The sequence below is a fragment of the Gadus macrocephalus genome, chromosome 14 (assembly GCF_031168955.1).
Source record: "Gadus macrocephalus chromosome 14, ASM3116895v1".
Taxonomy (NCBI): Eukaryota; Metazoa; Chordata; class Actinopteri; order Gadiformes; family Gadidae; genus Gadus; species Gadus macrocephalus.
This window is the reverse complement of record NC_082395.1, coordinates 18,201,517-18,228,897: the sequence shown is the minus strand read 5'-3', so window position 1 is coordinate 18,228,897 and position 27,381 is coordinate 18,201,517. Positions and strand designations below refer to the sequence as shown.

The following is a 27,381-nucleotide window of genomic DNA, read 5'->3' as shown; positions in this document are numbered from 1 at the left end:
ATTTATATTGCGTTATTCAAAAACCCATTTTCCATTGAGCAGAAAATAGCCTGGATAATATCTTGAGCAGTTACTTTAATGTGAAACAAGGGTTACTGTACATTAAGAGGCAAATTAATGTTAATAAATTTAATTCGAATGTATAAATGATTCAAGTTTAAAATGGGATGCAGCCCAGACACGGAGTGGACCAAAATAACACTTGGCAACATTACAAACAATGCACCGAGTGGACTACCCAGACGACTGGGTTTGTTGAAAGCACATGTGTAAAACCCATCCAGCAGTTCTGATTCGCGGGGACCAGGACACCACTCGGTTAGGTCCACTCATCACAGAAAATACAAATATAAACCACTTTCTAAAAACATGAGCGTGTGGGAGGAACCAGTGTAATCTTCAGACGAGAGGCTGGAAGGAGTTCAGTACCGAGGGCCTCATCCTTCTGTCTCGAGACTGGGAAACTATTGGTCCATCTCTAACCCGTTGCAGCTAGAGCCTCTCCTCTACCTTCTCCTCCTCCGCCTGGTAATGTCTGTACTCCGGCCTCAGCTCCCAGGTGTTCTTGTGGGTTCCCTTTACGTTGTAGTTCCCGATGTCCCGCAGGATCTCCTTCAAGTACGTCTGCGAGAAACAAATAAGGATTACTTATGTATTCCGGTCCCCTATAGACGCATTCATGCTTGGTTACAAGAGTGGAAACCACAGACAAAGAAAGCGAGAAACAGTACAGATACGCTCGCACGCAGGTGAACTTTATAATACAGAAATAACGTGTTTATATTGCCCTTTTAAGAGTCACGGCATAATGGGAAACGAGTAAAAACAAGAATCAAAGCCACCATTTAACATCTAATGAAAGTCCCATTAAAAAGCATCCAGCATGGATAATAATAATAATAATACATTTAATTTAGAGGCGCCTTTCAAGACACCCAAGGTCACCTTACAGAGCATATAGTCATCATTCAAAACTATGTAAAACAGACTAGGAATAAAAGGAAAACAGAGGTTAAACATGAAGAATAATAACAATTAATAACACTCAAAGACGCCTAAAGTGAAGGGGGGACCTCACTAACCACCACCAATATGTAGCGGTAGTAGTGGTATAGAGTGGTATAGAGAAGAGAGCTGTCAGAAAGTTTTCAAGACATGGTGGTGCTGCTCACCACCGGCTGCTTGGTGATGTCCACCAGATCTTTGATGTTGTAATACTGGTGCTTCTCAAACGCCGAAAACAGCATGTCCAGGACCTGCTGCTTGTCGACCCTCGCCCTTTTCCCTTCCTCCTTCTTCTTCCTGTCATACTCCAACTGCAGGGGAGAGAGAAGAGAACCAGGGGGCGAGGGAGATAACCATGATGAGAGAGAAGAGGGCCAGAGGTAGCGGGAACAGGAGGAAAAAGGGGGACAGAACGGGTGGAAAGGGAGAAAAAAGGTCAGATTGGTCAGGTACAGTTCGGGCAATGTTGCTTCACAGCCATAAGGTCCTGGTTTAGAGCCAGCTTTTACATTTCTATACGTTTCCTTCCACACCGAAGACTTTTGTTTTAAAGGTGCCATTGCATGAAAATCTCACTTTATGAGGTTTTCTAACATAAATATGAGTTCCCCTAGCCTGCCTATGGTCCCCCAGTGGCTAAAACTTGCATTCAGTGTAAAACGAGCACTAGCTGTTCTGCTCGCCTTTGAAAAAACAGAGGCTGAAGCGCTCTGATTTGGATTGTGGTTTCATATGTCCTCACACAGCATCTAAGCTCCTCCCCTTACTCTGCCTGGCCCGCCCAGAGACTTTGGCCCGCCAATGAGACACGACCGTGCGAGCGCCACATGTGTGTGTGTGAATACACACACTGTAACGCAAGTTTTTCTTGTCGGTTCTTTGACGTCTCTTGTATTTCCACAACGAGACTGTAGTGGGGGTTATCTCAGCCATGGTTCGGAAGGAATTGGGGGAAAGGAAATTTGGCTTTGACTCCCTGAAGTACATGAACTGCGACATGCCGCCGGTTGCCGCAAAGCACCAGCGCCCGGCAGCAGGCAGCCGGCAGCAGGCAGCCGGCAGCAGGCAGCCGGCAGCAGGCAGCCGGCAGCAGGCAGCAGGCAGCGCGTGGTTCAGTCTACTTCAGATTGATGTGAAAGTGGAAGAACCAGAGACGTCGGAGAACCCGATTAAGTCGTTTGCGATCATAATATCGTCTGGAGGCGCACACAGCTTTTGGCCGTGATAATATGATATAGATATCTATGTATTATATGATATTATTTAGATATAGAGCTCCAGGAGTGTAACGCAAGTGTTGTACACTTCCTTGTTATTTGGATAACCGTTCTGCTTTTGGTGTTATGGCGCATAACACGTCGGATTCTCGTCTCTGGTATTTCTACAACGAGACTCGTAGTGGGGGTTATCTCAGCCAAGGTTGAGAATGAATTGGGGGATAGGAACTTTGGCTTTGACAACCTCAAGAACATGAACCACGACATGGAGGAGAAAGGGATTGTTGGCTGCAAAGGTCTCCCGCTTGAGCCCCGCTTCCCGCTGCCGAGGGACCACCGCCTCGGCGCTGCCGCGGCCATGTCGCGGTTCAGTCTACTTCAGATTGATGTGGACGTGGAAGAACCAGGAACGTCGGAGAACCCAACGCGGTCGTTTGAGATTCATAATATTGGCTCACACAGCTTTTGGCCGTGATAATATATATGATATAGATATCTATGTATATGATATTATTTAGATATAAAGCTCCAGGACTCCCGTGTATTATTTTAGCCGTGTTCTAGAACATGGCTAAAGGCTGTGTGCGCCTCGCAATGGCGATACATCCACTGTAAACAGAGCGCATGGTACCTACCCTGGCTGCAAGTTGCTCAGGGCCACACCCTCCTCCTTGACCCGCCTCGCTCCTCCTCATTTGCATTATAGCTACAGACACCAAAACAGCGCATTTGGGGGAAGCTCAATGTGCGACTGGCTCGGAGTGGCTGTAACTGCACCACGGCTGAATTTCGGGAACGTCTTTGAATACTGTGTTAGTGGCCCACTAATACCTATATTAAAGAATACATAAAATAGCATGTCAACTTTGACCCTATTTTCAGATCATGTTGGGTCTAAGGGGCTAATGAGGACAACAATTTATATAATCTGAAAAAAAAAACACTGTAAGAGCAGGAACATTTCATTGTTCTTGCTCAAAAGGACTACATGCCAGTGACAGTAACCCTGGACTTGATCCCTGACGGTGAGGAAAATAAATGCAAACTATTATCCGAGGTGAGGGTGAGCCAGAAAAGTGAATAATGATGCAACTATCTATATCTATAGCGCCTTCCACCAGGACCCTAGGCACTTAACAATTGGGACACACAGAACGAACACTTAAAAATGTAAATTGAAATGCCAAATAAAAAATATCAAAATCAGAAAGAAAAAAAGCAGGATACTCTAATACTACTAGTAGTGTGGGTTTTTCTGGAAAACTCTGGAGTACTAGTAGTAACGTTGGTACTTCTAGGAAGTCCCTTGGTAGTACGACTACTTACGTTGGAGGCGTGGTTTGCCACTGGCTTGTAGTTGCTGGTCACAGGCTTGTCCAACTGCTGAGACAATCGCAACGGCTTGATAGACTCCTCAAGCTGCATCCTGGGGGTAAAGAGTACAGAGAGAGACAGGTCATTTAGGAGCAGGGTGGGGTTAGACAGAATAGATGCAGGTCAGCAAGGAGCAGGTAGGGGTTATACAGTACAGAGCAGGCAGGGGTTGGAAAGTAAGAAGACGGGTCATTCTTGAGCGGAGCGGGTGGGAGTTGGACAGCACAGAGACAGGTCAGTAAGGAGCAGTAATGGGTTATACAGTATAGAGACTATTGGAGGTTATTGAGGGCAGTTCTCACCGTTTGAGTTTCATGTAGCTGTCGTTAACGGCTGGACGACACTCGGCCCTCTGCACCACGACCCCCTCCAACGCCACCTTGTCTACAGAGGACCAGCCACATCACAGCCTTTACCCACAAGCCATCTCTTCATTGGCGCCCACACCAAGAGAAGAAGGGAGACTCCTTTCTTTCGAGCTTTGATGACTTCAGTCATGCTTTGATGACCAAAGATGTTTTGATTACAGATTTGTCCACGAAGCCCTATCTAACCATAATGCTGTCTCTGTTTCAGTGTGTTGCGGTGATCGTGTCTGGATGCCTGGATCCCCACCTAATGGCTACCACCTCCGCACTGGCCAGCAGCCAATCACAATTGACCCTGAATATGTTGCTCTATGTATGTCAAGTATGGCCCCCATTGCACTCCTTACCATCACTAGAAGGATTCTTTCTTGCCATTTGGGGAGCTAGGGATAGGGGATGTCATAAATATATGGCCTATTGAGCCTTTTGAAACTGATTGGGATTAAGGGCTATACAAAAATAATTGACTTTGATAGTTCTTCCTCTCTTGTTCCAACAAAAACTACTTTGGAGCCCCTTAATTTACGAAGATGGATGCTCCTTTACATACTGGGGATTACAGGGCTGTAACGTATGATACCACAGGATTCATCAGTTTACCATGAGTAAACAACATGACTCAACATTCAACAGCATCACCGTGCCTCAGCGGCCAATCAAAGTACAAGGGAGATGTGCACGCACACGCACACACACACACACACACACACACACACACACACACACACACACACACACACACACAGAACTTATTCCTGCTTCAAACCATTATCTGAACCTTAAAAACAAACATCAGAACCAGAGTAGTCGGTTCCCACATACTTATAAGCTACTAATGCTTCCAACATTACACTAAGTAGAACTAACACTACTGTGCACTACCAAGTAGAAATACTACAACTGTTCCCCATACACTACTAAGTAGAACTACTAATACTGCTCCCCTTACACTACTAAGTAGAACTAATACTACTGTTTACTTTAACTACTATTACTGTTCAAATACACTACTCAGTAGAACTTATACTACTGTACATTACTTAGTAGAACTACTACTACTGTTCCCCGTACACAACCAAGTAGAACGACTACTACTGTACACCAAGTATGACTACTACTACTGTTCATTGTAGTGTGATTGTAACCCTCCTCAGTTTTAACACATCAGATTTCTCATCCTTCTAAACGGTTGGAACACACAACATGTATTGTGTGAGGAGAGACACAAATACCAAGGATCCCCACACAGTGTCTTCAGAACTACATCTCCCATCAGCACCAGGAACAGACTATTGTGTTATTGTGTTGTGACAGGGAACACATCTGAAGGTTAGTTCAACTGCAATGTTCAGAGACACCGATACTATGAGATGGCCAGCTCATAAAAATAATCTCAACACGGGGCTGAGTGGGAGGAGCTTTGACCACCGGGCCCTGGGTGGGGGGCGACGGAGGACTCACCTGGACATGTCCCCCCAGAGCTGCTACCCTCAGCCCTCTCTTCTGATTGGCCTACAGGGAGGAGGGAGGGGTGAATGGAGGTACGGGGAGGGAGGTACATGGAGGGGAGGCAGACGGGTAAAAGGAGGGGAGATGCAGACAGGTAAAGGGAGGGGAGATGCAGACAGACGGGTAACAGGAGGGGAGACACAGACGGGTAACAGGAGGGGAGACAGACAGGTAGAGGGAGGGGAGATGCAGACAGACAGGTAACAGGAGGGGAGACACAGACAGGTAAAGGGAGGGGAGATGCGGACAGGTTAAGGGAATGGAGATGCAGGGAGGGAGGGAGATACAGGGAGGGAGATACAGGGAGGAGCGAACGGTCAACACACCCAGGATTCTCCTTTAGCCACGCAGGAAGCCCCGCCCCCCTCAAGTCCCCACACCTCTAACCAGCAGACGAGCCACCCAGCGCACACACACACACACACACACACACACACACACACACACACACACACACACACACACACACACACACACACACACACACACACACACACACACACACACACACACACACACACACACACACACACCAACACACCAACAAACTCGAAAATTGCTTGTTCGCAATGGCCGTGCAAATGCTGTTGAAGACGGGGATGCTATGGCGGTGTGTTTACTGACTCTAGGAGTTTCCTACAATCTCCGTGTCCTTGTCATCTCTATTTGAGCAGTCTACAAAAGTCTTGATTCTAACTGGGAATTACTCAAATAACCCGAGAGCGACCAATATATCGGTTGGCTGATTTGGATCTGACCCTTATTGGAGGATATTGTCCTATCATAGATATATCAGTATCAGCGTGTAGGTTTGTCAATATGCGCTGATAGGAAAACTTTAGAAATGGTGTTGACTTATAAATGTAGTAATCTCTTCATGAATCCTCTACTGTGCCTTTGATCCTCTAAATAGTAGTGGTAGTAGTAGCTTCTTTCCATACAGTTAATTGGTTCATTTAGCTCATTATTTGAATGTAATGGTGCTGTGGTCTGTAACGTTGCAGGAGGGTGAGCCACAATAACCCTACCACAATAATAATGGCAGATAAATCTCTATTTTGAATATCGGCCAATTTACGATCTGTCATTTTTAACTCCCTTGTATCCGTATAGGCATCGGCCCCTAAATATAGCATCGGTTGGGCTCTAAAACTGGTGTCATCGTTCATCTGGTATTGTTGACCAATCGCAGGCAGATGCATATCGGTGGAATGTAGACATTCAGTTGGTCTCAGCACCCGGAGCATTCTGGGGCAATAGAAGCCAAAGGCACCACTTTGTTGGGTCGATAAAACACATCTTCAATTTTGTTGCAAGTATATATAACATACATCAGCAAACGTCCCCTCACACTACCACACACCTCACACACATGGTAGCACCATCTACTATATGTTGTTCAGGTTATTAAGCAGTTTATAAAAGTGGGAACAGATGGTAATAAATACTAATAATGAATGGTTTTGTGTAGCTTATGACATACAGTTTGAATCTGAGGCAAGAGGGTGCAGATCATTATGGCGGCGCACCATCACACACTCTCAAACGTTCTTCAGCAAGCACAAAACCACGAGCTCAGCAGAACAACCAAACAACACATAATAAATCAACAGACACACCAAGATGCCACAACAGCGAGCACGCAGGATCAGAATATTCCACAAACTCATGCACCAAATAAAGCCACAATCAGTAGAATGGTATTGATTGGTTAAAAGGATGTTAAAATCATAGAGCGAAGCCACTTGTTGCACACCACTGAGTTTGTTATCTGTAAACCTAGAGAACGGAGTCTGTAGTGAGTGTGAGAGAGTGAGTGAGAGAGACCCCAAACCACACCAGAAGCTGTTGTACCCCGTAAAAGACAAAAAACTCAAATACAAAGACAGTTTTGTATTTGTCGTCTTATTGTGGGAGACATAAAAAGCAAAATCAACAAAAATAACACACAAATACATCGGCAAACAAAAAAAGCTTACCTTTCGAATGTTCTACAGGAAAAACATGATGGAGTGGAGAGTTAGTAAGACATTTACAGAGCAGCAGTGCACTCTATGAATCTCAGACTGAACCTAGACCCCCCCCAAGGCAAAACCTAGACCACAGGAGACAAAAAACACTACCCCACACTATTCCTAGACCACCCCAGACTCTATCTAGACCACCCCAGACTAAACCTAGACCAGCCCAGAATACTGGATGACCTAAGGCAGTCTGACCTGAGGGTTATAAAGTTGGAACCGAGGGGTCTACAAGAAGGTGGACTGACCTGAGGGGGTCTCGGTGAAGACCGCTAGCATCTGGCCTCCCACGGTCTGCATGCTGAAGGGGTGGTCCCGGGGAGCGTGCACTCTCTTATCACCGCTGCCATCGATGGCCGTCAGGTCCTCGTTCAGCGTGAAGGCCACCTAGAACAACACCCATATACATCAAGCGGTACATTCACTAACACCCCGCCCTCTTATCTTTTAACCTAGCAACGAGTACCACCCATACATCAAGCTGTACATTCACTAACACCGCCCCCTCTCATCTACTGACGTAACAACGAGCACCAGCCATACATTTTTGTCTGGATTCCCCAACATTACTCAAAAACACCCACCCACATCGGTGAGGCCAACCATTAATAGTAAGAAATAACTCACCTCTGCTTTGCCTTGGTTTCTATAAAAGAGCAGGAGTAAGAATTTAGTTATGAAGTGAACTCATTCGTACACAGCGAGCCTACCAATCCTGAGTCTTTCCAAGACTGGACAAGGTGTTTGGTAGGTGTGTAGTGCAAACATACCCATGTATTATGCTATAGTTGTTTTACAGAGTTTTGTTTTTAGGGTTTATATAAACTTTTCTCATCACCTTAATAAGTGTGGAGTGAGTGATTCAGCACATTTTATTAAATGTGAACTATTAATTTATTTACCGTATTTAACTGCTAACATCTAATACTTGATGAAGACCACTAGTTGTACATACTTGCTGATCCGTAGCTTCCCCACCTCTCCCCTGCCTGCGGCCTTGGCCCACTGCTGGGAGAGATACTTGGGGACCTGGATACCGGGAAACATATAGAACACACACATTATCATAAAAACAAAAAATGAACAGACTCTTAAGGACCTGAATACTAGTAAACCTTCAGAACACAGTTGTGAGCACAGCACACTCACTATGATACGGAGTATCACCAGAACAGCATTTAAACCACACTAACTCTGATCATGGAATCTATGGACAAATACCAGGCAAAACATCTTGAACATCCTACCACAAGCTCTCACAATTTAGGCTAATTAGGGCTGGGTATATTGCCAGGTACCTCACAATTCAATTCAATTTGATTCTTTAGGTCTTGATTCAATATCGATTCGATTTGATATTGATCAAATTGCTTCGATATCGATTCAATAATACGTGCACATGACAAAAATACATTAATATTATTTAGAATTAACCATTTCAAAATTAATTAACCATTCCATTGTGCTTTAACTAGCAAAAAGGGAATACACCATTGTATAGTATTCTTCCTGAGCTAAACTTGCAGCATAAAAGTAATAATCATAACATGGACAAATGTAAAAGGGCATGTACATTTAGGCATACTCGCTTCTAGATTACAATGACTGAGTATACTTTTCTTTTTACAAAAAAAATCAGAATCGAAATTGAATCGAGAACAAATAAATTGCAGTGCATTGATGAATTGATATTTTTACCCAGCCCTTCCTATAAAATATATAATAGTAGCCGTCGTCAGAGATATTATTTCCACGTTGATGAGTCGGGTATGTAATTTAATTTTGTCCCACAGTACTTCTCACAGCTTTCAATAAATGATATTACATCACATCGCTAACAAAGATTATTGGTTCTCTAAGAGATACTTAACATAAACATGGTCAGGTCTATGTGTTCGACTATCAAATATCGTTGCCTAACTAAACATAATGATGAGATCTAAGTTATGTGTGGTCTGTTAACTACCTAACTAGCGGTTTCAGTAGTTGAGGACGATAGCAATAGCTTTACTGTGCTGCTTCTTCTCATCTCAACAAAACATCACATCACATAACGTAACGTAAATAACTAACTATATGAATCACATCCGCACCTTGACCAGCCATACGCCCGTGTTCTGTTTGGCACCAGTAAGATCCACTTCACCCTTGTCTGACATATTTGAAGCGAAGGATAAAGAAGAAAATAATAAACAATCAAGCTCAAAGCTAAAGGCTACACGCTAAAAAAAACAAAACACAGACAGAAAGAGAAGTACGGTGGCGCTACGAGGCCAAAACACCAGCAAGCAGACCACTTTTTGGGGACAGGGACTTAATTCTCATAGTATTAAACTTGTATATAATTACATCCTTCTTATTATCTATGACTTACGTATTTATGAAAAAGATTATTCTTATTTTATAATAAACTTAGAATGATGTTCAATAATAACCGTATGCCTGAGATACAATGTGGAGCATAAATGCATTCCCGAGTACTGACTATCAGTGAACTATTACACCAGTCAATCGTCAGTTGTGAACATGTGTTAGCATAATAAAAAAAACACATTAATATAGAAATATTTTATAATTGATGGGGGAATGTCAGTATAATGTTCAAGCAGCTCCATATTCTTTATATCACATTTATTAATTATTGTTTGTGAGTGCCATGGCAGGCAAAACCGTCAACAATGTCGTTCTAGACAGAAAATAAGGAACATGCTGCTATATATAGATAGTCCCATCAATTGTAATAAAATGATTTATTCTGTTCCAGACGAGCTGACAGACTTGGCACTCAAACATGTTTCATAGGGGTGGCCAGATGGAGCTCTGAAAATTCTGGGTGGCACACATGGCACACCTTAACCGAAAGCCAAAACAGACTTACAGCAATTCTATTGTGCTGTTGAATTATAAAGGCTAGATGAATATTATGTAAAAAATGAGAGTTAAAGAAAACCATAATGCTATACTCTGTTTTGTTTTGCAGTTACTAACTGATGTGCAGAGACTTAACCGGTAGGTAGCATTGAGTTCCACAACAATCCTTTTTTAATGTGTATGTATCTGTCTATACATTTATTAGGCAATAGATTGTTCAGTAAATAGCCACAGGTTTTTTTTGGACAAAAGACAAATATACAGCTTAAATTTGAGTAAAAGGAACAAAACCTTTACTCGGTCGGGCTGGTTATGCACCTGGTATTTTCTATCATTCTAACAATTTTAAAAAATGACATTAGATAGTTTTCATGAATAGTAAATAATGCAAAATGTCAGACAGAATCATATTATACATGACTCGCCAGGGGACGCCACTGCCAAGCACCTGCCCCAGGATCTGTGCTCGTCAATTTCCTGAAAGAAAAGCCAAGGTACTGGTCTACCAAAGAAGCAAGTGTCCAGCGCCTCCCAGTGGCTTCACCCTGTCATACCAACACCACAAGGAGAAGACGTTGGTATTCAGTGTCCACCAGGAATAAATTCATAAATTGAAGAAGAGTTTGGAATACCAGCTTATACTGATCTGTTCAAAATTGTGTAAACAAAGCAATTTTTACTTTATTAAAACATTAAATTGAAATACATAACAATAATCTATATATGACATCCAGGTATTAAATCCAGGCTATGCTCCTAAGAAGGTTAAAGGCATGAAATGATGGCTTTAAGTTTGAACTCATTCATATTTGGACACAGTATGAAGTTGAAAGGTCTCAAACTATGTGGCAGTTCCCTGTTTTTTCAACATCATCAAACCATATAGGAGAAGACTACAGGAGGTAGCGCTACACGAAACAGATTTCTAGACCTACTGGACTGTCCAGGGGTCTCCGGATTGACCAACAGGAGAATTAACACATTTCGGTAACAGCTGGCTCCCCTTTGCCTTCGAGATAAAACGTACAGCTTTCACACACAGCCTCTCCTCTGGAGGCTTAGAGGAACATGCGCTCCTTGCTGTGGGAGAACTTTGTGTTCAACTCCTGAGATTTCTTCAGCAGGCGTTCTTTCTGTGCCTCGTCGAAGCGGTTCACCTGCAGGTCTGCGTCGCGGTCAAACGCCTTCCTCTCCACTGGCTCCTTGACCTTCGTCAGGGCCTCTTTCTTCTGCTTCTTGGAGTGTAAAGTCATCAGAGACTCGCTGCGCTTCTTGTCCTAAGCATGGGACATAAAGAAAACATTATTATTAATATTTTTTATTATTGATAAAAGTTGTTATTCCTATGGTGGAAATGTAGCTTTAATTGCAACGAACACCAAGGACACTCACATTGTACTTGGAAACCTTTTCCGCCATCTCCAGGTCTTTGCGGGACATTTTTGGTGCGTCTTCTTTCACCGTCTCCTTTCCTTCGAGGCGCTCCTATTAGACGGGTCAATAAAAGGACAGACTTGAATGAACACACAAAACACATCCTTGTCTCTGGTCAGAGAGGGGGGCTAGTGGTCAGAGAGCGTTGGTTGTGGGCGAGTTGTTAGAGCTGGGCTAATGATGAGGGTCGACCCTTTTAGAGAGGGGATGGGCTGTTGGTTAGAGGGGGTCAGTTATAAGCTAGTGTTGTGGATACATGTTAAAGAAGGAGAGGGGGCTAGGTGTGGGTTCCTACCTGTTAGAGGGGGTGGGTTCCTACCTGTTAGAGGGGGGGTGGGTTCCTACCTGTTAGAGGGGGGTGGGTTTCTACCTGTTAGAGGGGGGTGGGTTTCTACCTGTTAGAGGGGGTGGGTTTCTACCTGTTAAAGGGGGTGGGTTTCTACCTGTTAGAGGGGGGGTGGGTTCCTACCTGTTAGAGGGGGTGGGTTCCTACCTGTTAGAGGGGGGGTGGGTTTCTACCTGTTAGAGGGGGTGGGTTTCTACCTGTTAGAGGGGGTGGGTTCCTACCTGTTAGAGGGGGGGTGGGTTCCTACCTGTTAGAGGGGGTGGGTTCCTACCTGTTAGAGGGGGGGTGGGTTTCTACCTGTTAGAGGGGGTGGGTTTCTACCTGTTAGAGGGGGGGTGGGTTTCTACCTGTTAGAGGGGGTGGGTTCCTACCTGTTAGAGGGGGGGTGGGTTTCTACCTGTTAGAGGGGGTGGGTTCCTACCTGTTAGAGGGAGGGTGGGTTCCTACCTGTTAGAGGGGGTGGGTTCCTACCTGTTAGAGGGGGGGTGGGTTTCTACCTGTTAGAGGGGGTGGGTTTCTACCTGTTAGAGGGGGGTGGGTTTCTACCTGTTAGAGGGGGTGGGTTCCTACCTGTTAGAGGGGGTGGGTTTCTACCTGTTAGAGGGGGTGGGTTTCTACCTGTTAGAGGGGGGTGGGTTTCTACCTGTTAGAGGGGGGGTGGGTTCCTACCTGTTAGAGGGGGGGTGGGTTCCTACCTGTTAGAGGGGGTGGGTTCCTACCTGTTAGAGGGGGGTGGGTTTCTACCTGTTAGAGGGGGGTGGGTTTCTACCTGTTAGAGGGGGGTGGGTTTCTACCTGTTAGAGGGGGGTGGGTTTCTACCTGTTAGAGGGGGGTGGGTTTCTACCTGTTAGAGGGGGGGTGGGTTCCTACCTGTTAGAGGGGGTGGGTTTCTACCTGTTAGAGGGGGTGGGTTTCTACCTGTTAGAGGGGGGTGGGTTTCTACCTGTTAGAGGGGGTGGGTTTCTACCTGTTAGAGGGGGGGTGGGTTCCTACCTGTTAGAGGGGGGCAAGGTGTAAGTTTCTACCGTTAGAGGTGGGTGGGTTCCTACCTGTAGCTTGCGCTCCCGTTCGGCGGGGGTGTCAGTCCACATGGAGCGGTCCTTGTTCTCAGGACCGGCCTTCTTCTTGAAGGTCCTCGCCGCGAGGCCGAGGCCGATGTGCTGCAACTCTGGAGGGAGCTCTGTCATCCACGTCTCCCTGGCAACCACCTCAGGGGCTTCCTGTGGCCATGGGGACAACAGACACGCAGATTATTTTCTGTATAATTGTTGTTATTTATCACCATGTAGTACTTTCTGTTGTGGCATCCAAATCCCCCGTCTGGGTGATTTGGATGACTAGTATGATGCAAGCTCTGTGAATGAAGATGCTAGTTGAACTGAGTTGTCTCCGAACATTGCACTCTGGAATCCTTCCAGGTGTACCAAAGAACTGCAATCAGACTTGTATTCAGTCAGCCAGTCATCTAGTTCTTGTATGCGTATTGCGGGAGGCTCTGGCTCTCTCTCAATTTGTTTTAAGTAAGTGTGTGTGTGCATATTGGTGCACGTGTGTGCATTAATGTCTGTGATCTCATTGTCACTTAATTGGAGCCTCCAGGGCCAGCCCCTCTTCCGGTGTGTAGAGGACCGCGGATAATCAAGACAGCCACAGTACGAGGTAACACACGCGTGGCCTTGTGACAACAAGGAAATTACAGACAAACGTTTTGATCTAAAAGTGTACATCTGAGGCAGTTTTGTGTCTGAGGAAAGGAAGTGGTCAGGAAGAGGACATGTGGTCAGGAAGAGAAAGAGACAGGATGGGTTCAGGAAGAGGACAGGATGTGGTCAGTAATAGGGCCAGATATAGTCAGGAAGAGACAGGATGTGTTCAGGAATAGGACCGGAAGTGGTCAGGAAGAGACAGGATGCGGTCAAAAGAGCTGGTTGGTGTGCGGGTTAAAGGAGGTGACAGCAGGTTCAGTAGAGGTTTAAGCCGTAGAAATAAAGAGAACCAATACAGACTCACGTTTCCAGTCAGCTTGTCCTTCATCTTCTGAGCCCGACGCTCAATGTCCCGAAGAACGGAGTCATCCACGGGCCCCCGGGCCGGCATGGGGCCGATCACGTCCTCTTCCTCCTCACCGCTCGACCGCTCGGCCGTGTAGCCCGGAGGAAGAGCCGGTCCCGGGATCCCGTCGTCACTGTCTCCATCATCCTCGTCGTCCGACGCTGCCCGGCGAAACCCTGGTGGTAGGGCAGGACCTAGTACAGACGGCCTGAACACACACACACACACACACACACACACACACACACACACACACACACACACACACACACACACACACACACACACACACACACACACACACACACACACACACACACACACACACACTATTTATCTCTTCAATCACATTGTATTAGAATTGATTCCATAATTTCTTCTTTCAAGGATTTATAATAATTTCATTCACCATTTTAATCATTATTTACACCTCATTTACATGACATCACTTGTCTATCATGCATTCATATTATGTGAATAAATCAACTTAAAAGTCACTCTTTCCATGTCTAAGTCTCCATGTTTCAACTACTAAACATAAACCATGTTTCACGTTTCAACTCCTTAACTTAAAACAGTAACCATCCATGTTTCAAGTCTTAACTCCTCAAACTAAGACAGCAACTATCAATGGTTCATGTTTTAACTCTTAAACTTAACATACCCGCTAACCATGTTGCATGTTTAATCTCCTAAATTTAACAGTCACACTGTCCGTGGTTAATGTTAAAAAGGAAATGTGCAGGGTTAGTTCAGCACTTTTCCAGTCACCATCGCAACCTGAAGCACTTTAGTCATGGTGTTCATCCCATACCATGTGTTTACTTGAGTGCGAGGTTAAGGAACAGAATAGTGCTCACCTCTCAGGTGAAGCCTGTTGCTTCTTAAACCCTGGGGGCAGAGCCGGTCCAAAGTATCCAGCATCGTCATCCTTGGTGTCTTTATCCAACCTGAACAAATATCAATAACATAACCATGTTATTGATATGAACATTACACCAGTTATCCAACTATCTAGCTGTTGTCGTGGTTGTAGATAGTAACTAGTTATAAAACTAAATAACTTTTCGGGAGGAAATAGAATATATAACTAGTTATAAAACTAACTAGCTGTTGAGGTAGGAGTGCAGGTAGAAAGGTAACGTTAGTGTATAGTGTGGTTACTCTTCGGTAGGGTGTCTGGTCTTGGCTCTCTTCGCCACCACCTCTTCCTCACTGTCCTCTGATGAAGATGACCGTCCTCCTGGTTTATAACCCGGAGGGAGAGCTGGACCGGCGACTGAGCACACAACATACAGAGGAGACAGAACATCTTACTGTCCCCAAAGGGCCTTCTGGTGTGCATACAGTTGTCAGCCAGGGAAGGACACACATGTAACATGCATAGTAACAACAATTAAAACGTTAAATATAGTATCCACACTTAGGGTTAGGGCTAGACATCGTGTTTCTGCTAAATTGGTCCATAGTTAAAAATGACTTACAATCATCATCATCACTTTCGGAGTCTTCGTCGCGGGTCTTCCTCGGCGGCAGGGCGGGACCGATGACGCCACGACTAGACATATTGGTTTATGATTTCTGACCAAAACGAAGTTGAAATCAAATGTAAAACGTGTAAGATTGAATTTTAAAAAACATTAGGGAGAACAAAAAGGATTTGAACCCGTAGCCTACCGGAAGTAAACATAAGACCGTACATCCAATCAGCGCCCAGATATGGACCACGTGGTCATCTCTGCGGAAGTGTTGTGTGTGTTGTTTTCCTCTCTGCCACCACCACCATGCCATCATCATGATCATCATCATCCCTAGCAGCAGCTACAGACACAGTTTGATTTGATACCTTTAGAACTTATTGGTAGATGAAGACCTATAAGTTGATCTAAACATATGAGTCCTGTGGTTATTAAAGTGTGATCTTTGAGATGGGGAAGAAGGACAAAGCAGACCGGGGTGGTGAGTAACTCACGGCGCAATTAAGCTTTAAATATCAATGTGTAACGTTATATAAAATACAAATGTCATAAAATATGAATCATCACTTAAAATAATCTGATTCAAGCGTTTCACCAGTTATCCAGATTTAGCTCTATGTTAAACTAACTAACTGTTCTGTTCATAATATAAGTTAAAACTGCTGTCACGCCATCTACGCAGCACTTTTCTCTCAGTGTTAGTCGTCACTACTCTTTCGTATGTTTCAGTTATTCCCAGCCCCACCTGTAAGTCACTAAGAATAAAAGCGTCGTTCGTCATAATGTTATTTGAGTTATCTCTTCCTCTCCGTCCCCAGAGAAGCGGTCCAAGAAACGTTCCTACGAGGAAGAGGATGATGATGAAGAGGTGGGGGGAGCGGATTCCCAGGAGATCCCTGCAGCTGCGGGGAAGCATGTGGAGGAGTCCACCACTAAGCTGGATGAGTACGGAGCTAAGGACTACCGCTCCCAGATGCTACTGAAGAACGACCACTCCTCACGACCGCTATGGGTGGTAAGGACCTGCAGCCTACGTCCTTATGGTTATTATAGTGCTTCTTCAGTTGGTTCGTGCACAATGGATGGATGGAGTAGGTAAAGTGTTTCAGAGCTAGTTGTGCATGTGTGACTTTTGACGTGACAAATAATAGTTGAACACACACAGTTAGAGAATCTCTGAAAATACTGTTACAATACTAATGTCAACCAACACTTCATGTGACCCCCAAATTCTGTCATCGCCTCGCCAGATCCCCCCCTCCGTCAACATACTGCTGCTGACTAATCTCGTTAAGATACTCATTCCATATCGGCCTAATTTGGTGTAGCCACCCTGTTTTATAAGTATTGCAACAGCAGGTGTATCAAATTTCAAAGTGCCTTCTAAGTCCTCTACAACACAACCGATCAACAAAGTGCGTTTCAGATGACTAGAGCTAGCAATTGTTTGTAGGGAGATCCATCCAGAAAGCCCAGGGGTTGTGTTAAACCTGTCCTCCGTCTCCCCCCCCCCTCCCATCCCAGGCCCCAGATGGTCACATCTTCCTGGAGGCCTTCTCTCCCGTCTATAAATACGCCCAGGACTTCCTGGTGGCCATCGCTGAGCCGGTGTGCCGGCCCGTCCACGAACACGAGTACAAGCTGACGGCCTACTCACTGTACGCCGCCGTCAGTGTCGGCCTGCAGACCTCCGACATCGTGGAGTACCTGCAGAAACTCAGCAAGACCTCCGTACCCGACGGTATCATTCAGTTCATCAAGGTAATTTGAGGCAACTAGAATCAACATGTAACCAATAGTAGAATGAATTAGTGTGTGTGTGTGTGTGTGTGTGTGTGTGTGTGTGTGTGTGTGTGTGTGTGTGTGTGTGTGTGTGTGTGTGTGTGTGTGTGTGAATATATAAATAAATACTATGAATTATTATATATATATATTTAGATATATATAATGTTTGTATGGACTCGTCTCAAAACTGCTCCTCAACCGTGTCCACTATAGATTATTCAACCTAAGTCTGTATCTCGCTGTAATACATCCTGGAATAATAATAATAATAATAATGGATTGAATTTAAATAGCGCTTTTCTAGACACTCAAAGACGTTGTTTACAGGGAAGGGGGAACCTCACTAACCACCACCAGTGTGTAGCACCAACACGGGTGATGCACGGCAGCCAATCTGCGCCAGAACGCTCACCACACACCAGCTTGAGGTGGAGAGTGAGGGAATTAATGAGTCAGCCAATTATACTGGAGGATGATTAGGGGGCCAGATTGAATGAGCCTGGTTGGGCCAGGACACCCCTACTCTTTACGATCAGTGCCATGGGATCTTTTATGACCAAAGTGAGTCAGAACCTCGGTTTTACGTCTCCTCCGAAGGACGGCACCTTCCACAGCACAGTGTCCCCGTCACTGCACTGGGGCATCGGGATTGATGAGTAAGGGGGCCAGAGGGAAGAGTGCCACCTATAGGCCACCACCCGACACCACTTACAGCACCTGGTATTCCCAGGCGGTCTCCCATCCAGGTACTAACCAGGCCTGACCCTGCTTAGCTTCCGAGATCAGACGAGATCTGGCGTGTTCAGGGTGGTATGGCTTCTATAAACCATTCACCCCTCTTATCCAACCTGTCAAGTTGCTTTGATTTCAACTTAAAAAATTCCTATAAGACGGAAAATACACAACGCAGAGTCTACGAACAGTTTAGAAATAAGCTGAAATCTAACACTATGTATATTTGTACGTATGTATATTTGTACGAACATATTTACTGTATATATTATGTACAGATATAAAGATGTCGTCACCTTCCTTCTATTCCTCAGCTCTGCACTGTGAGCTACGGAAAAGTCAAGATGGTTCTCAAACACAACAGGTATAATATTATAGTACTGCTGACCTGTACTACTACAGGCATACTATTATAACTAATATACTGAATAACTACTACTAAATAACTACCCACCTTTCTATCTAACTGACTAACTATACCCACCTCTCTAATCAACTAACCAATTTATTATATCTTAAACTAAATGACTACCCACTTCTCTATGTAACTAACTAACCAACCTACCACCTCTCTATCTTATTAACTAATCCCTCTCCTCTCTACCACCTAACTTGGCTCTCCCTCCACCTCTCCGACCTGCTCCCTCCCGGTGTGTCTGCTCAGGTACTTCGTGGAGAGTGCGTTTCCCGAGGTGATCCAGAACCTACTGCAGGACTCGGTCATCAGAGACTGTCGCCTGCGCACCGCCGACGGAGCGGACACGGAGCTCATCACAGAGATCATCAGCAGCAAGTCAGCGGTAGGTCGACCCTTCCTCCTACCGACCCTACCTGCAACCGACCTCCTAGCTCCTAGCCCCTACCTCCTAAACCATAGCCGTTTCTCAATACCAAGTACGCGAATTGCGGACTCGTGGACTAGGAAGTTCGCACTTGGCAAGTCCGGACTTCCAAGTACAAACCTCAGAGGCCGGGAGCACGCACCTGCAATTGGAACAGCAGCGGACTCGATGACGTCACCATCTTATTATTGGAGAGTAGGCTATTGATATAAGAATTACGAACGTGCGGGAATAGAATAGAAACACACACACACACGCACACACACGCATACAGACACACAAGGCCTGAGTGCTGGTCACTTACTGTCCCCTATTTTAAAACATAGGAATGCGAAATGCATCCTGGGATATTTAGTCCACACAAGTCACCTCCGATGCATCCTCGATGAAACGGGCAATTGAAGAACGGATCAACAACACTTCCGGGTTTTACGACAGTACTTGACTTGATGCGTACTTTGAATTGGAACAGTACTTGGGGTACGACTGATGACGTTTCACAAGTACACAAGTACAGAAAAGAACGCGAATTGAGAAACGGCTCATGTCTCCTTGTCCCCAAGCTCCTGCCCGGTGTCCTAGCCCCTACATCTCTTGCTGTCTCTCCTCTCTGTAGATCCCCTACTCTCTTTTTATCACTAGATCTCTAACTATCTCTCCTCACAGCAGACCTATAACTATTTCTCCTCTAGGTAGCTCTCTAAGTATCTTGTCTCTGTAGATCTCTTGCTATCTTCTCTTAGTAGATCTATAACTATCTTGTCTCTCAGTAGATATCCTACTATCTTGTCTCAGTAGATATCTTACTATCTGCCAATATCTTGTCTCATTAGATCTCTAGCCATCTCTCCTCTCAGTGTGCCTCTAACTATCTATCCTCTTTGTAGACCTCAGTAGATGTCTAACATCATGCCTCAGTACATCTCTGACTGTCTCTTCTCTCTAGATCGCCAGATCTGTGCAGGAGAAGGCAGGAGCAGCGGCGACCTCGACCACCGCGGCAGGAGAAGGAACCTCTTCCACCGCGCTGGTTCCTGAGGACATCTTCAGCTACTACGAGCAGATGGACAAGGAGGAAGAGGAGGAGGAGGAGACACAGACCGTGTCCTTTGAGATACGACAGGTCATTATTTCAGCATTACTGTTCTTTAAAATATTTTGTACTATGATAAAACATTTAATGAGTTTTAACTGTGTGTGTGTGTGTGTGTGTGTGTGTGTGTGTGTGTGTGTGTGTGTGTGTGTGTGTGTGTGTGTGTGTGTGTGTGTGTGTGTGTGTGTGGCCCATCCATCCATCCCACTCCAGGAGATGATCGAGGAGGTTCAAAAACGCTGCATCCAGCTGGAGTACCCCCTGCTGGCGGAGTACGACTTCCGCAACGACACGGTGAACCCCGACATCAACATGGACCTCAAGCCGACGGCCGTGCTGCGGCCGTACCAGGAGAAGAGCCTCCGGAAGATGTTCGGGAACGGACGCGCTCGCTCCGGCGTCATCGTGCTGCCCTGTGGTACGGATTACGCTTCATCAGCCTTTTTTAAATATAGTAGTATTAATGTGTAGGTATAAGTAAGATATTATATAATCTTCGAGTTAAACCTAAAGGAAAACCCTGTTCGAGAAACTCAAAGTTCTTTGGTAGAACTTCCTCCTGATATAATTGTCGGTAAAGCGGGCATTCTCTCCTTTTGTGTTTGTGTGTGTATGATTGTACTGTGGATTTGTGTGCGTGTGTTGTGCGTCTTTTTGTGTGTGTATGTTGCACTGTGGATTTGTGTGTGTGTGTGTGTGTGTGTGTGTGTGTGTGTTGCGTCTCTGTTTGTGTGTATGGCGGGTGCAGGTGCGGGGAAGTCTCTTGTGGGCGTGACGGCCGCCTGCACGGTGAGGAAGCGCTGCCTGGTGCTGGGGAACTCCTCGGTGTCGGTGGAGCAGTGGAAGGCCCAGTTCAAGATGTGGTCCACCATCGACGACTCCCAGATCTGCCGCTTCACGTCGGACGCCAAGGACAAGCCCATTGGCTGCTCGGTGGCCATCAGCACCTACTCCATGCTGGGCCACACCACCAAGAGGTCCTGGGAGGCCGAGCGCGTCATGGAGTGGATGAGGAGCCAGGAGTGGGGCCTGATTATACTGGATGAGGTGCACACCATTCCTGGTGAGAGGACAACTTTGTTTCTTCACGCTGATAGTGTCGGCCCAACTATATTTATACACTCTGTTGTTGTCGGCCCAACTTTATTGACACACTCTTTTGCTGTCGGCCCAACTTTATTTACACACTCTTTTGCTGTCGGCCCAACTTATTTACACACTCTTTTGCTGTCGGCCCAACTTTATTTACACACTCTTTTGCTTTCGGCCCAACTTTATTTACTCACTTCTTTACTGCCAACTTTATTTACTCACTCTGATACTATTGGTTTTACTTATACTTTGCTTCTCCCTGTCCCCCTTTATGCATACATTTCGTTGCTGCAAAGCTGAAAGCCCTGCAGGCCTAGGCTACAGAGAGCCTGGCCCTGAAACCACAGTCTGAGGGCCAGAGTTACATAGGCTGTATCGCGAAAGATAAGCTCATTCATGAGTGCAAGACGGAGGTTTAAGAAGTAGATTTAACAGAATTGATTTATACATTGGCAAGTTAGCAGCCCTCTTTTGGATGCGAGATGAATGTTCAGCCATATCAAGTTTTCGAGTTTCGGCCAGTAGAGTTTCACAGTAGAGAGACCCATTCCACTTAACACACCTCTACTGATCCCCGACCCCAGCAGCATGTTTGGACAAAATACATTTAAGGCGAAGCGCTCCTGAATTGATCTAAAGTCTGCTTGGTGAGGCCGCCATTCCCCTTTGTTCAAACACTGTGAATTGTAGTTTATCCTCCAAAATCTGAACTGAAATTCTATTTTTTATTTATTCACAAAAGGAGATATACATTTGTCGACTTTTAAAAATGAGGATAACCGATCAATAAATAAGTGTAATATTAATATTGTGATATTAACATTATAAATATATTTGCACTAACATTCACTATACACGTGGCCTCCCCACAGCCAAGATGTTCCGGCGGGTTCTGACCATCGTCCAGTGCCACTGTAAGCTGGGTCTCACCGCCACGCTGGTCCGAGAGGACGACAAGATCGTGGACCTGAACTTCCTGATCGGACCCAAGCTATTTGAGGCCAACTGGATGGAGCTGCAGAACAACGGATACATCGCCAAGGTCCAGTGTGCTGAGGTGGGGCTCAGGGCCAGTAGGGCCGCCATGGTCCACCAGGGGCCACTAGGGCCGCCATGGTCCACCAGGGGCCAGTAGGGCCGCCATGGTCCACCAGGGGCCAGTAGGGCCATCATGGTCCACCAGGGGCCAGTAGGGCCGCCATGGTCCACCAGGGGCCCGTAGGGCCGTCATGGTCCACCAGGGGCCAGTAGGGCGCTATTACGCACATGCCGTGACAGACGGAGGGGGAGTTCGGTGAGGGCATGATCTTCGCTCTGTGAAGATCATTGCCTTTTGCTGTTTTTATGCTGTACTACAGACTATTCTGCCTTCCAATTTGTATTTCAGTGAGAAATGTCTTTATTAACATAATGCTTTGTATAGTGAAATCATGAAAAAAAATAAAGATCTCATTGTTTTAAATTGGTCATGGGTCTGGATAGGACCGTCACATGGTCCGGACCCGGACCGGTCCGCCGTTTGGACTGGAGATGCCAGGTCTAGGTCTCTAATGTCGGGACCGTCCTCCCCTAGGTGTGGTGTCCCATGTCTCCAGAGTTCTACCGGGAGTACGTCGCCATCAAGACCAAGAAGAGGATCCTCCTCTACACCATGAACCCCAACAAGTTCCGCGCCTGCCAGTTCCTCATCCGCTTCCACGAGCGCCGCAACGACAAGATCATCGTGTTTGCCGACAACGTGTTCGCCCTCAAGGAGTATGCCATCCGCCTAAACAAGTAAGATCCGAAGCCATGACAGCCACGGAGAGGTTCATGTAAGGCTTAATTAATCGAATATTGATCGCGATTTCGATTTTTGGGTCAAACGATCTGCAAACTAATATAATCGAGTTGAAACGATATGTATATATATTTATTGTTATTATTATTTATTTTTATTCATTAATTGTTTGATAGAAATGGAACAGCTGGATACATTTTTGTACATTATTTTCGATTGAAACGTTTTCTACTTGAACATTTAGTGGAAATTTCAAGGTTCCCAGTTTCAAAGTGTTCTTTTGGAGAGAAATGCCCAATAGATGCATTATGTTTTGAAACTCAAAAATAATCGTTTGAATTATCGAGATTTCAATATCGGCCGGCTACTGTAGGCCACGAGGACCAGTGTGTTGAGCTCTTTCTCTCCCCCTCTAGACCTTACATCTACGGCCCCACCTCTCAGGGGGAGCGCATGCAGATCCTCCAGAACTTCAAACACAACCCCAAGATCAACACCATCTTCATCTCCAAGGTGAGTCCCTCTCTCCTGTGGGGCGTCCGGGCGGGCTCCGTCCCTCACGTCGTCCACAGAACTGCCCTCTCTCGTGTATGCTGTGTGTACAGCCCTGTCCCTCCGCCCGCAGGTAGGAGACACGTCCTTCGACCTCCCGGAGGCCAACGTGCTGATCCAGATCTCCTCCCATGGCGGGTCCCGGCGGCAGGAGGCCCAGAGGCTGGGCCGCGTGCTGAGAGCCAAGAAAGGTGCGTCTGACTTCATATGTGTCTATGTACTGTGTGTGTGTGTGTGTGTACTTGGATAGATATCATTCTGATTTTAGTAATTCCTTTTGGCTTTAATGCTAGCCTAGCCCATTCACACACAGATACGAATTGTAAGCTTATGGAGGTTATAGTTAATCGCTATTCTATTACTCTAGCCAGACTTATACTGGATTTTAAAATGGATATATTTTGTATGAAACAAGAATGGGGGAAAAGTGATTTGCTTACAATTGCAGCAAGATGTATCAGAAAAGAGGGTAGAAGCTCATGGCACATTGGAAACGGATGTTGTAAGTTGTGCTCTGGCTCGGTTTATACAAATAGCTTTTTTGAAGGTTGAACGATAAACCGCCATGCTTTGGGGTGAGACACTTTTAAAAAAAGCGATATCGCTCAACCCTAGTCTAGCAGGCCTCTAGCTGCTTTGTCTGACCTCGCGCGGTGTTCTCCTGCTCGTGTAGGCATGGTGGCGGAGGAGTACAACGCCTACTTCTACTCTCTGGTGTCTCAGGACACTCAGGAGATGGCCTACTCCACCAAGAGACAGAGGTTCCTGGTGGACCAGGGGTACAGCTTCAAGGTCAGATACTGCCCCCTGGCCCTGAACCCCTGACCTTTAACCCCTAGCCCTTAACCCCAAGCCCTTAACCCCTAACCTTTAACCCCAAGCCCTTAACCCCTAACCTTTAACCCCCAGCCCTTAACCCCTAACCTTTAACCCCCAGCCCTTAACCCCTAACCCCTAGCCCTTAAACCCTAACCGTTAACCCCTAGCCCTTAAACCCTTACCGTGTGTGTGTCTTTGTGTGTGTGTGTGTGTGTGTGTGTGTGTCTGTGTGTGTCTGTGTGTGTTTGTGTGTGTGTGTTTCTTTGTGTGTGTGCGTGTGCAGGTGATCACTAAGATGGCAGGCATGGAGGAGGACGACCTGATGTTCTCCACGCGGGAGGAGCAGCAGCTGCTGCTGCAGAAGGTGATCGCCGCCTCGGAACTGGACGCCGAGGAGGAGGTGGTGCTGGGGGAGATGGGGGGGCGGCCCACGGTGAGATCAGAAGAGAGTCCTTTGTTAAGGGTTACAGCAGCAGAGAGGATGGTGCAAATAACAGACGACAGAGTAGTGCAAAATACAAAACACAATGAGAAAATACAAAAAATGGACCATGTACAACAGTGTGCACTTTTTGCTGACAACAGTGTGTGTCAGCAAGAGCAGTGCTGATTGTAGAGTATATAACGTTATGTTAAAGCATGACACAATACTATTTTATGTAACAGTATTATATTATAATATAATATCTAACGTAACATAATCAAATATATTTGAACATTGTTTTTTGTTACATTATATTCAAATATATTATATAATCTACCGGTAATTAAAATTAGAATATATAAAATTAATGTTTACAATATCACATAATTATATCAAAAATTATATTACAAACCATAATATGATCAAATATTACATAAATAGCATACAACTATATAAGAATATCGAATACAACATTATGCTGTATAAGTAACATTTCAATGTAATTTAATGAGTTTCGGTGACTATTTTATAATGATGTCATAATTAAGTCTCAATGAATAACTACACTGATTTACTTTTAGTTGAACACTAGAAGGAGTGCATGCTTACAGGTATTTCTAGCATTTGTTTTCAGACATTTCTGGTGATTGTTTTCTTCTCAGTTCTCGCGGCGACCGGGCACCATGAGCTCCATGTCCGGGGCGGATGACGCCGTCTACATGGAGTACCACAGCCGGGGCCGCTCGGCCGCTGCCTCTGCCAAGGGATGCCACCCGCTCTTCAAGCGCTTCCGCAAGTAGAAAAAGCGCCCTCTGGTGGTCGATCCGGGAACTAAAGGCCAGCCCAGGGAGAATCTGGTTGAACAAAGCTACTTGATACTGTGGAGTAGATCCAGAGTTTTCCCGCCATACAGCTGCAGCTGAAGCAGAGAGGAAGTTCTGGTTGAAAGGAATCTAAGTGGACAATTTTTGTGTAGGGAAATAACCTTAAAAAATAGCCAACATTTTGGATACCGGTTATGATGATGTCTAAAGAGCAGAAAAACAGAAAATATTAATTTCCCAAAGTGTAATCCAGTATTTGGGTAGGAAATATGACTTTTGTTTCATTTGTGCATTAGGAAGTTTTATAACAGGTTGAAATATGTTTGGGTTGTAATGACACATTTAACGTTTCCATGTCAGACGGTTTTATAACTCCACCTTTAAATAAACAAAACTGGGAATTAAAAAAGAATACTGCTTGCTTATGTAGTGTGAATGTCCATTCATTGTACATCTTTTATTCATAGCACATATTTTTATTAATCATACATACTACTTTTATTCAGAGGTCATCTTTTATTCATCATGAAGCTTATATATTCACAGTACATATTTTATTCTTGACAAAGCTTTTATTAATCGTACATCCTTTATTCCTTGTGCATTGGTTATTTACAGTCCCAAAAGGTTTTTGTAGGACAGCTTTTATTCTTAGTACATTTAGGGAAACATGAAGGGGGGCACGTGACGCAGCCTGAGCAGAGGCCGCGGGGACTAGGGTTCAGATTAATGGCCTCCAGGTGATTTCGGTTTTCATTCTCGACTGCTCCGGGTTTTTTAATCCTGGAGGAATCTCACGTCTGGGCGTGAATCCCTAGGGGGTTAGAGGAGCAAGAGGAGGAGAAATGGGGAGAGGAGATGAAGGAGGAGAGGCGATGAGGAAGAGGGAGAGATGAGGAAGAAGGAGGAGAGAGGAGAGGAGAGGAGGCGGAAGGAGATAAAGAAGGGGGAGAGAGGAGAGGAGAAAGGGGGGGAGAGGAGGCGGAAGGAGATAAAGAAGGGGGAGAGAGGAGAGAAGGCAGAAGGAGATGAAGGGGAAGAGGAGATGACAGGAAGGAGATGATTAGGAAGGGGGAAAGGAGATGAGAGGGGAAAAGAGATAAGGGGAAAAGAGGAGGATATAGGGGAGGCCCCTTGGCGACCTCAGGGCGAGCCCTGATTGGCTGTGCAGCAGGACTGTGTCTCATGCTTACAGCTCATTGGCTGGCATGGTGGGATGGGAGTGTCTTGACATCAGGGCATTCTCTTAGATTGAAAACCTTCTAAATGTTTGCTTTTGAGTAAATGTGTCAATATATAATTTTGTTCTTGGAATTCCTTATGGTTACAGCATCTTTACAAACACAGAAGACAAACAACTGTCACACAATTCAAATTAAAAGACTAAACAATGAATTATATTTTATTTAGCTTTAGCTTATGCTCGTTGAAATCCATTGTTCCTCAGCATCATTAATACCTTATTTCTTCTTCTGTATTGCATCTTGATCAGTCGTATCGCTGTGGTTCTGATTGAACTGGTGTCAAATAAGATTGGACCGAGTTATAACAATGTTCATATTATCAACCACTTTGGAAACAAACCATTAGGACCTTTTTGTTACCACTAATTATTACCAGGATTATTTAGATGCAAAGTGGACTACTGCAGAGGTGGCTTCTGACCTCAGAGAGGTTCTGGTACATGACCTCTGACCTGAGAGAGGTTCCGGTACATGACCTCTGACCTGAGGGAGGTTCTGGTACATGACCTCTGACCTGAG

At 45.3% G+C, this 27,381-nt stretch overlaps 3 protein-coding genes, 1 long non-coding RNA gene and 1 pseudogene across 7 annotated transcripts; 2 read left to right on the top strand and 3 right to left on the bottom strand.

Annotated features, from left to right (window-relative positions):
• Positions 1-55: 55 nt before the first annotated feature.
• gtf2f2a (general transcription factor IIF, polypeptide 2a) lies at positions 56-9,763 on the bottom strand. Of its 4 annotated transcripts, XM_060072017.1 has the most exons (10): positions 9,588-9,763; positions 8,450-8,523; positions 8,122-8,140; positions 7,743-7,881; positions 7,453-7,464; positions 5,426-5,476; positions 3,899-3,980; positions 3,549-3,648; positions 1,173-1,316; positions 56-624 (listed from the first exon to the last, which is right to left on the bottom strand). In XM_060072017.1, exons 1-10 carry the CDS (start codon positions 9,651-9,653, stop codon positions 493-495), a joined length of 819 nt encoding a protein of 272 aa, XP_059928000.1. In that variant the 5' UTR covers positions 9,654-9,763; the 3' UTR covers positions 56-492. The 4 variants fall into 4 exon arrangements, with proteins under 4 accessions (XP_059928000.1, XP_059928002.1, XP_059928001.1 ...); XM_060072019.1 differs by lacking the exon at positions 5,426-5,476; XM_060072018.1 differs by lacking the exon at positions 7,453-7,464.
• On the top strand, positions 5,421-6,029 carry LOC132472416 (uncharacterized). The gene is made up of 2 exons (XR_009529069.1): positions 5,421-5,621; positions 5,724-6,029. It is a non-coding gene; the product is annotated as an uncharacterized LOC132472416 (long non-coding RNA).
• Positions 9,764-11,021: 1,258 nt separating the features above from the next.
• Positions 11,022-15,897, bottom strand: gpalpp1 (GPALPP motifs containing 1). Its single transcript, XM_060072016.1, has 7 exons — positions 15,682-15,897; positions 15,362-15,476; positions 15,058-15,147; positions 14,156-14,405; positions 13,195-13,365; positions 11,758-11,850; positions 11,022-11,642 (listed from the first exon to the last, which is right to left on the bottom strand). Exons 1-7 carry the CDS (start codon positions 15,761-15,763, stop codon positions 11,424-11,426), a joined length of 1,020 nt encoding a protein of 339 aa, XP_059927999.1. The 5' UTR covers positions 15,764-15,897; the 3' UTR covers positions 11,022-11,423.
• A 33-nt stretch (positions 15,898-15,930) lies between these two features.
• ercc3 (excision repair cross-complementation group 3) lies at positions 15,931-26,043 on the top strand. Its single transcript, XM_060072015.1, has 15 exons — positions 15,931-16,156; positions 16,494-16,690; positions 17,200-17,436; positions 18,507-18,556; positions 18,857-18,992; positions 19,981-20,157; positions 20,341-20,545; positions 20,876-21,190; positions 22,092-22,276; positions 22,793-22,995; positions 23,416-23,512; positions 23,625-23,742; positions 24,225-24,343; positions 24,654-24,803; positions 25,457-26,043. The coding sequence occupies exons 1-15, from the start codon at positions 16,126-16,128 to the stop codon at positions 25,592-25,594; spliced, it is 2,358 nt and encodes a 785-aa protein (XP_059927998.1). The 5' UTR covers positions 15,931-16,125; the 3' UTR covers positions 25,595-26,043.
• On the bottom strand, positions 18,169-18,284 carry LOC132472680 (5S ribosomal RNA; annotated as a pseudogene).
• Positions 26,044-27,381: the final 1,338 nt, after the last annotated feature.

Coding starts and splice junctions, on each gene's coding strand:
- gpalpp1 (XM_060072016.1), bottom strand. CDS start 15,763: ATGTCTAGTCGTGGCGTCATCGGTCCCGCCCTGCCGCCGAGGAAGACC. Junction 15,477..15,681: donor CGAAAGTGATGATGATGATT/GTAAGTCATTTT, acceptor TTGTGTGCTCAG/TCGCCGGTCCAGCTCTCCCT. Junction 11,851..13,194: donor AACGGGAGCGCAAGCTACAG/GTAGGAACCCAC, acceptor CCCGTCTAATAG/GAGCGCCTCGAAGGAAAGGA.
- ercc3 (XM_060072015.1), top strand. CDS start 16,126: ATGGGGAAGAAGGACAAAGCAGACCGGGGTG. Junction 18,993..19,980: donor TCATCAGCAGCAAGTCAGCG/GTAGGTCGACCC, acceptor TCTTCTCTCTAG/ATCGCCAGATCTGTGCAGGA. Junction 24,344..24,653: donor ACCAGGGGTACAGCTTCAAG/GTCAGATACTGC, acceptor GTGCGTGTGCAG/GTGATCACTAAGATGGCAGG.
- gtf2f2a (XM_060072017.1), bottom strand. CDS start 9,653: ATGTCAGACAAGGGTGAAGTGGATCTTACTGGTGCCAAACAGAACACG. Junction 3,981..5,425: donor CTCTGGGGGGACATGTCCAG/GTGAGTCCTCCG, acceptor GGTCCTCTGTAG/ACAAGGTGGCGTTGGAGGGG. Junction 1,317..3,548: donor TGGCAAACCACGCCTCCAAC/GTAAGTAGTCGT, acceptor TCTCCCCTGCAG/TTGGAGTATGACAGGAAGAA.